Below are 9,590 nucleotides of genomic sequence, written 5' to 3'. Positions count from 1 at the left end.
TTTTTTTTTATTTGTGCGTGTGCGTGTACCGTCAAATTAGATCTGACTGATACAGGAGGGGATTGTCCCTCCTTTGAAGGCAGAACATCTGGTGGATTCGAACCGTGCTCCTCTGGGACTGCAGTGCAGTTTCTTGCCACTAGGCCACCAGAGCTCCCCAAAAGCAAACTTTTAAGGAACTCTGGTGGCCTGGTGGCAAGAAGCTGCACTGCAATCCCAGATGCTCTGCCGGGGAAGAAGGGACAATCTCCTCCTGTACCTGTTAGATCCAATTCGATGGTACACACAAAAAAAATAATAAAAGCAAACTTTTTGTTTATATCAGTTTGCTAAGTTCATATACATTGTGTTCCACACTATTCTCCAAGGTATTGAGTATGGGTTCAGGTTAAATGAAACCCTTGCCAATGTCAACCTTTTCTCCATTTATCATGATGATGTCTGTTGGCTCAACTGTGAGGATTTTTGTTTTTGTTAAACTGAGCTGTAAGCTATACTGAAGGCTACAGTCTGAGTTTCATCAATAAGTTCTTCACGTTCTCCTCATTTTCTGCAAGTAAGATTGTCTCGTGTGCATATCATGAGTTTTTGATGAGTCTTCCTCCAATTCTGATGCCACATTCCTCTTCAGAGTCCAGCTTCTCAAATGACTGGTTCAGCACGAAGGTTGACTAGGTCTGGAGAAGGGATCCAACCCTGACACACTTCTTTCCTGATGTTAAACCACGCCGTGCTCCCTTGTTCTGTTCAAACAACTGCTTCCCGGTCCTTCATAGCCAGGTTCCACATGAGCACAGTTCAGTGGTCCGGAACGCCTCACCTCCTCAGGGTTATCCAGTTTGTTCGGATCCACACAGTCGAATGCTTCTGGCTACTCAATAAAACACAGGTGATTGTTGTTGCTATGTGCCATCGAGTCAAGATGTTATGTCCAAGGGGAGCGCTGGCGGCCTAGTGGTAAGGAGCTGCAACTACAATCCCAGAGGCGCACGGTTCAAATCCACCAGATGCTTTGCCGGGGAAGGAGGGACAATCTCCTCCTGTACCAGTCAGATCTGATTTGACGGTACACTCACACAAAAATAATAAAATAAAATAAAATTGAAAAAGATGTTATGTCCAGTAGCTCTGAACCCTGCCCTGTCCTGAGCCAGTCTCAATGACACTGACACACCTACCCCCATTGCTGTAGTCACTGTATCAATCCATCTCATCCAGGGTCTTCCTCTCCTGCACTGTCCCTCCACCCTCCTGAGCATGGCCATGTGCCCAAAGTACGTGAGATATAGCTGCAAAATCCTAGCCTCCACAGAGAAACTTGGTTTCACCCTTTCCAAGACAGACCTATTTGCTTTCTTGGTGGTCCCTAGTATGTTCAAGACTCTTCTCCAGCACCACAACTCAGGCGCATCAATGCTCTTCTCTCATCCTTAGTCATTGTCCAGCTCTCTGATGCATTGCAAGTAATTGGAAAGACCATGGACTGGACCAGGGGTGCCTTAGTCTCTAGACTGACATCGTAGCTTCTCAGATTTCCTGACTGCTTGTGCCAAGAATGTAGATTGTGGAGCCGAGCAAGCTGTAACTGTTAACGACCTCAATCTCTTCTCCATCCATCATGGTGCTGTCAATTGTCCCAGTGGTGAGAATCTTTGTTTTCTTGATATTGAGCTTCAATCCATATTGAAGACTACAGTCCTTGACCTTCTGCAGCAAGCGCTTCAGGTCCTCCTCAGTTTCAGCAAGCAGGGTTGTGTCATCTGCATAACAAAGGTTGTTGATCAGTCTTCCCCCAATCCGGATGCCATAAAGCCCAACTCCCAAATGACCTGTTCCGCATATAGATTGAAAAGATATAGAGACAGGACGCAGTGTTTCCCTGCTCTGTTCTGATGACTGCTTCCTGGTCCACATATAGGTTCCATATAACCACAATCAAGTGTTCTGGGATTCTCATTCTCCTCAAGATTAACCACAATTTGTTGCAATCCACACAGTCAGATGCCTTTGCATAGTCAATGAAACACAGATAGATATCCCTCTGGTACTCTGCTTTCTGCCAAGATGCATCTGACATTGGCAATAATGTCTCTAGTGCCATGGCCTCTTCTAAACCCAGCCTGTTATTTCTGACAGTTCTCTGTTAATGTACTGTTCCAGTCATTTTTGGATAATGTTCAGCAGGATTTTGCTTGCGTGTGTTATGAGTGATACTGTATGATAATTTCCACACTCTGTTGAGTCACCATTTTTGGAATGGGAACAAATATGGATCTCTTCCAGTCAGGTGCAAGGTGGTTGCCATCCAGATTTCCTGGCACAACCTGGTGAGCATGCCCAGGGCAGCATCTGTTTGTTGAAACATGTCACTTGGTATTCCATCAGTTCCTGGGGCTTTATTTTCTTGCCAAGTCCTTCAGAGCAGCCTGAACTTCCTCCTTCATCACCACTGCCTCTTGATCATATGTTGATCATATGCACAATATATGACTTATTCATAGCAAATACCTTTTATAAGAAACATAAATGCAGACTATACACATGGATTTCACCTGATGATATGCATAGGAATCAGACTGATTACATCTGTGGAAAAAAAAACATTGGAGAAATTAGTTATCAGCAGTGAAAACTAGGCCAGGTGCTGACTGTGGAACAGAACATCAACTGCTCATATGCAAGTTCAAATTAAAGCTACAGAAGGTCAAATGAAGTCTACAAGAATCAAAATTTGACCTTGAATCTGTCCCACCTGAATTTAAAAACCAACTCAGGAACAGGTTTGAGGCCTTGAACATTGATGAACAAAGACCAGATGAGCTCTGGGAGGCTATCCACGAAGAATGCAAAAAGTCATTACAAAGAGAGACGAAGAAAAGACCAAAATGGATGTCAGAAGAGACTCTGAAACTCTGAGTACTGAACTAGAGCATCGAGAAGCCAAAGCAAAGGGAAGAAATTAAGGAGCTGAACAGATTTCAAAGGGCAGCTCGTGAAGACCAAACAAAGTATTGTAATGAAATGTGCAAAGACCTGGAGACTGAAAATCAAAAGGGTAAAACTCACTCATCATTTCCTAAGCTGAAGGAACTAAAGAACAAATTCATGCCTCAAGTCACAATATTTAAGGATGCTCTTGGAAGCAGGAGTGGTGTCCACTTCCTAAATAACATGCCTCTTGAATCTCTATGAATTTGGATAAATGTTGACAGTTGTAGAGGGACTTGAAGCCTTTTGTTCATGGGGTCGCTATGAGTCGTGCTCGACTTAAAGGCAATCAACAACAACATAACAACGGGTAGAATGTTGAATGATCCACAAAGTATTAAAAAATGATGGAATTCACCAGGTGCTCTGCTGGAGAAGGACGGGCAATCTCTTCCTGTACCAGTCAGATCCGATTTGATAGTTGTTGTTGTTAAGTGCCGTCAACTCGCAGGCGACTCATAGCGACCCTATGAAGGAGAGTCCTGACGATTTGATAGTTGTTGTTGTTGTTGTTGTTGTTATGTGCCGTCGAGTCGTGTGTGACTCATAGCGACCCTATGCACAACAGCCCTAAACCCTGCTCTATTCTGCGCCAACCGCACTGCCTCTGACACACCCATCCCGATTACCCCAGTCACCGAATCAATCCATCTCATCCAATCACTAGGGTCTGCTTACTACTATTCCTCCTCCTTTGTATTTCCATACTTGATAGTTCTACCTAGGTTGCCCTTTCTGTTAGTCTGCGTGTGTTCAAAAAAAAGGAGACGATGATGACGACGGAAGGAATATACAGAGTCAGTATACTACAAAGAATTGGCTGACACAAAAGAATTTCAAGAAACATCAAAACCCAGGTCAACATCTCTTTTTGGTATTCTTCCGCGCAGCCAAGATCTGTGTGACATCAGTAACAATGTCCCTGTTCCGTGGTCTCTTCTGAGTCCAGCTTGAATTTCTGCAAGTTCCTTGCCTACTTCTTTTCTAGTCATTTTCAGCACTGTTTTACTTGAGTATTATTAATACTGCTCAGTAACTGGGGGAGACCGGGAGGGAGCGGTCAGTGGGTGGACAGGACTGTGGGCTGGAGCTGGGCGGGGTGGGCCAGGTGGTTCGTGGTCAACTTTTTTTTAATGGGCACAGAGATGGGTCATATCAGCTGGGCGGCCAGCCGCTGTCTTCCACGTTCCCTGCCCTAGAGGAGTTGCTGAAACTGCCCCACCTGCCGTCGGTTCCTGGAGCCACACGTGGCCAGTGCTCAGAGCCGCCTGGACTTCAGCACCACAGATTCACGATCCGTGCTTCCCACAGCAGCTCCCTGTCACCATTTCCCTCTGGAGCAGTGACTCTGTGTGTCCTCTGTCTCCTTTTCATGTTTACTGTGCCACCGACCACTTTGGCCCTCGAATCAATCCTCCAGGGTGGCAGCTGGAAGCCTGTATTTGTTCTTTTGGCTTGCAATGCCAGGCACGGCTCCCCTTCGGGTTTTCTGACCTCAGTCTTTACTCGTCCAGAGAATGACAGTCGTGCGCTCGGATTTGTCATCGGCAGCTTGAAAGGTGACATGGACTCCTGTGTGTCCATGAGCTCGTTGCTCTCGGATGGTGGAAGAGCGCTTCGGATAAGGGTGACCAGAGAGGTGGCAGATCTTCACCACGGCCAGTGTCACCGGCTTGCGCACGCAGACACGCTGGGACTTGCTGTAGACAGTCCCAGGAGCAGACAAAAATGCTTGGTGAAGATGAAAAATGAAATTCTGTCCCTGCATCTCACCAGCCACCTTTCAGGTGGGACATGGCCACACCGTGTGGCTGATGTCCACCCTGAGGTGACCTGAAGGTGGAACAGGGGTGGTGCCACCTGACGGTGGCAGAGATGTGAAACGGTGTCACTGTCTAGGAAAATGCTGGGGGCCTGAGCCTGGCTGGGGCTGGGGCGCCGGGATGCTCACCTGCTCAAAGAGGCCAATGTAGAGGACAGGCAGGGTGGAGTAGAGCAGGTTGAAAAACGCAAGGAACCAGCCTTCGTATATGGGCTGCAAAACGAGAGAGGGGCGGTGAGGGGGAGCCCGCCACCCAGTGTCCGCAGCCCTCCTCAACCTGGAACCCCGTCAAGCCAGCCAGGCGCCTGGAAAGCCCCCACCCTGTCCAGGCTGGGGGTCACTGCTGTTGGGGGCCAATGACTCTAGACCTGGCCTGTCCTCACCACCTCTCAGGGCTCACCCCCATTCTTACAGCCCATCGGCCTGTCTCCTCCAGGGCCCTCCTCTCTCACTCTGGCCCTTGACCTTCCCCAGCCTGACACCTCTCCCCCGCCCTGACAACATGCCCAAAGCCAGGCCGAGAGAGGAGGCAAAGGCTGGGACACTGAGCCCATTTTTAAAACCCCTTGAGATTTGCGTTTATGCGAGTGAAAGCACATGAGCTTTCTGAAACTGCGTACCATCAATAAAGGTTGCTGGGAGCTGAGTTGCTTGTGACACCCCCCTCCCCGGGATAGTGCACACCTGCCCCCCAACCCCAATCCCTTGGGCTGCCATCTTCCGGGAACAGGCTGTCGGGTCCTCCTCCTTCAGAGCTGCTGGAGCTTCACACTGACCCCCTCCCCGCTCACAGCTGAGTGCTGACCTGTTGCCTCCACCCCCAGGACGCTCATGAACAGGTCAACGGGAAGACTGAGGGATGGAGAGGGCGGGGGATGGAGAGGGAGAGGAGGAGAGGGATGGAGGGGGGATGGAGAGGGCAGGGGATGGAGGGGGGATGAAGAAAAGGATAGAGGAGGAGGGGGGATGGAGGGGGATGGAGCGGGCAGGGAGGAGCTTGGAGCCCACCTGGGCCGTGAAGCCGTTGAAGAAGGCATACCACGTCTGCGCCATCATGCTGGCCGGCGTCTTGAAGATGAAGTACCGCAGGAACTTGCAGATGCGCAGGTAGGACCAGCGTCCGTGCACCAGCAGGAGACGCTTCAGGAACGAGAACTGGGCCACCACGTAGTCACTGTTCTGAACGGCCTGCATGCCCTCCTGGCCGGCCAGCCCCACACCGATGTCCGCCGCTGCGGGCCGGTCCACAGCTCAGCGGTCAGCGGATGTCCCACTCCCACCCACCCAGCCGCCGCCCACAATCCCCTCTGCCCACTGCCCACTTTCTCTAGACACCTCCCAGCCCCACCCAGGCCCCTCTGTCCACTGTCTACCCCCTAAAGTCCCCTAGTTCCCACCCACAGTCTTCTCTGTCCACTGACCCACCCTCCCAGTTCCCGCCATGATCCCCTCTGCCCACTGCCCAACCGCCCGAGTTCACACCCACGGGCCCCTCTGCTCACTCACCCTCTCTGAACCCCTTCCAGCCCTGACCCACAGTTCCCTCTACCCAATGACCACTCTCCAAAGCATGTGCACCACCCTTCCCCAGGACTGCCCCATGGCCCCAGGATCTCATCTGCAGTCCCCCACCCTCTCCATAGCCCTCAGGAATGTCCCCTTTGGGTTCCAGGCTGCCCCATTCCCGCTGCCACCCCACCACCAGACGGCCCCACACGCCGTCATTCATACCCCTCCCCAACAATGGCCCAGTGCTACCACGACCTCCCCTGACCACCCTGCCCCAGGAAGGCCCTGATCCCCCATTACCCCTCATCACCATACCAGGCCCTATCCCTCCACCTCAGCCCCCCAGGACCACGGCTCCCCCATCTACCCTGGACCACATTCTCCCCACTGACCTCTTCCTCCTCCACCCTACTACCAGGACCCAGGACGCCCAGGATCATCCACCCCAGACCCCCCTCTTTCAGCCCCCATGCGCTGCCCCCCCAGACCGCCTGGATTACCCCTCCCTCTGCCCTCTTTCCAGGACCACCCACCCTGTAATGCTCACTCGGTCATGTTCACGTCATTGGCACCATGACACACCCTGGCCCACCAGAACCATTCGGGCCACCTCTCCATGCCCCCAGCCCCCGCTCCTTGCCCCTCAGATCAGCCCTCCCTATGCCCCTCACCCCCCCCCGCCCCCAGGCCCACCCAGCCCACCTCTCCCTCGCCCTCCCTCCAGGGCCACCCCTCGCCCCTCCCCTGTAATGCTCACTCTTGATCATGTTCACGTCATTGGCGCCGTCCCCAATGGCCAAGGTCACGACTTTCTTATGTTTCTTGACCATCGTGACGATTGAGGCTTTCTGCTTGGGCGTCACACGGTAGCAGATGACCGCCTGGCAGCACACAGCCAAGTCCACGAAGGCCCGCTCCCACCTCACCTCGCTGCCCTCTCGGGACTCGGCCTCCCGCGACCACCTGGGCCCCCAGGTGCACCCCAGCCACGCCGAAACTGAGCACCACGCGCGAGCCAGAAACGGTGGCAGGGGTGGCCGGGCACCCTGCTCTGGCTCCCTCCACACGTCGCCGTGGGGCACAATTGATGACAAGGTCCAGGACGTATTGTGGCTCTTGTCCACCTCGGTCTGGGTTATCACCTGGTCCTGCCCACAGGAGCAGAGGCCTGTCACGCTCTGTCCTCAGCCTCGACCACCCCCCAGGCCCCCCTGGCTGTGCCCCTCCCTGGCTCCAGCCCCCTTGAGCCCAAGTCTTGTGGTGGGTACTAGAGGACCTTCAGTGACCCTGAGGTCATCCAGCCGTCAACCTCCAGGACTCCTTCCCACCCCTGGGCGAGCCCACCACTCAACCCTGCCCAGCGGTTCCAGGGAGGCCCTTTGTCCTCTGTTCCGGGTACCCCCCCACCCCACCCCTCCCTCTGTCATGGGGCTCCCCCTCTATCCCGAGCCCTGAGGCAGTGGCACTGACCAGGAAGTCCCCACTGATGACCATGGCCATCTTGGCATGTGACAGGCCCCGGTTCTGCTCGTCCTGAAGGTTGTTGTTACTCTCCCAGTAGTTCTGTAGCATGGACCTGGGGGACCAGCGGGGGCCAGTCACACCGGCAGCCCAGGCACGGGACAAAGACCCTCAGGGTCCCACCAGGGGGAGACTGCAGGTGCTCCACAGACTCCCTGGGGCTCCCCTTAGGCTGTGGGTGCCCCTGGCCTTGCCCTCCCCTCCTCCCACCACGCATCCCCACCCCCACCCTGCTCACATAACTTCCGACTCTTCCAAAATGATCATGTCCTCTGAGAGCAGCCGGCAGGCAAAAGCGATGTTGACCGCAGTCTCTGCAAACCAGCCTCACTCAGTCCACGGCCCCGCTGCCCAGGCTCCTCGCAGCCCTCCTCCCCCGGGCCTCTGGCCACACCAGTCTGGTCCACCACCCTCAGGGTGGAATCCTGAGGGGGACACTGACCCAGACAGTCACAGTAGCGTGTCCTGTCCCTGCCCAGGACTGACTGACCACTGGGCACTGTGCCTTGGGCCTCAGATGCCTCAAATGATTTTAAAATCAAAAGGAAAAACGTTGACACAATTCAGTCATCAAGTCCAGACAATTCACGGTGGTCCAGTCAGAACCGACCCAGAGCTGACCCTCTAGTGGGTTTTCAGAGGCTAGAAATCTCTCAAGGGGAAACTTCCCATCGTTCTCCTTTGGATTTGAACTGCTGGCCTTGGAGTTGGCAGTGCAGCTCCTTACTCGCTCAGCACCGCGCTCCTCCTGGGCACCGCGGGGCCTCACACCCCTTCCTAACACTCTTGTGGTGCCCCTCTAACCGAACGGTCAGTGTGTGAACCCACAAGCAAGTCCACAGGACAAAGACTGTCTCCTCCGCTCACCAGTTACAGTGCTGGATGGCCGCAGCAGGACCTCCGTGTCCCTCTGACCATGCGGCTTTGGGGTTTGAATGTTTTGTGGGAGGAAGGGACCCCAAAAGGCACAGTGCCTAGGCCTTACTTAGCCCTGGTGAGTCCCTCCCCAGCAACCTTCTTGACTCCAAATTTCCAGCAGCCTGAGGACCTGCAGTTAGGGTACCCCTGGTGTGCGAATTGAAGGGTCCAGGGAGAGGGTCAGAGGGTCAGAGAGCTCAGCTCAGCCCACACACCAGGCCCCTCCCCTGACTCTGAAGGTGTCACTGTGTCAGCCACAGTCAGTCAGGCGGCACAGCGGTCAGTCCCCTCAGAGGTCAGTCACCTCGGAGGACTGACGCTGTCATGTCTCATGTGGCTTCCTACTGGGGACCTATGTGGAGTCCACTTGGAGACCCACCCACCCTGAGTGTGGGGCAGAGCTGCCCAAGGGCCCCTCTGCTGCGTGGACACAGCCCATGGCCTCGCGGAAACCTGGTGATCCCAATGCCACCTTCACGAGCGAGCTCAGTGTTTAACTGGTGCGTCACTCGGGCCCCATAACCCAGAAGATTGATTAAGCTGCTGGCCAGACTCGGGCAGGTGACGGGGCTCCTCCCTAACCCTCTCCCTGCACAGAAGCGGGGCAACAGTGTAGCCTATGACCCACCTTTCTTGTCCCCCGTCAGCACCCACACTTTGATATTCCCCTTCTTGAGACAACTGATCGTGTCGGGGACACCGTCCTGCAGCCTGTCCTCAATGGCAGTGGCTCCCAGGAGCTGGAGAGGGAGGACGGTGTGAGCGGAGGGGGGCCGGTGTGAGCGGACGGGGGCCAGTGTGAGCAGAGCTGGGGGCTGGTGTGAACGGAGGC

General features: G+C 54.1%; 1 protein-coding gene across 1 annotated transcript in view; it reads right to left on the bottom strand.

The window, feature by feature from the left end:
* Positions 1-9,590, bottom strand: part of ATP8B3 (ATPase, aminophospholipid transporter, class I, type 8B, member 3) — a 47,442-nt gene that overhangs the window by 13,701 nt on the left and 24,151 nt on the right. The window contains exons 20-25 of the mRNA XM_006897989.1: positions 9,387-9,498; positions 8,079-8,154; positions 7,790-7,895; positions 7,077-7,467; positions 5,819-6,042; positions 4,940-5,023 (exon numbers count right to left, since the gene is read on the bottom strand). Of these exons, the coding sequence (XP_006898051.1) occupies positions 4,940-5,023; positions 5,819-6,042; positions 7,077-7,467; positions 7,790-7,895; positions 8,079-8,154; positions 9,387-9,498 (993 nt within the window). The remainder of the gene's footprint in view (positions 1-4,939; positions 5,024-5,818; positions 6,043-7,076; positions 7,468-7,789; positions 7,896-8,078; positions 8,155-9,386; positions 9,499-9,590) is intronic.

Source organism: Elephantulus edwardii, unplaced genomic scaffold (assembly GCF_000299155.1).
Source record: "Elephantulus edwardii isolate Elephantulus edwardi_28Jun2011 unplaced genomic scaffold, EleEdw1.0 scaffold00217, whole genome shotgun sequence".
NCBI classification, from domain to species: Eukaryota; Metazoa; Chordata; class Mammalia; order Macroscelidea; family Macroscelididae; genus Elephantulus; species Elephantulus edwardii.
The sequence above is the reverse complement of the archived record's forward strand: the minus strand, read 5'-3'. Positions and strand labels throughout refer to the sequence as shown.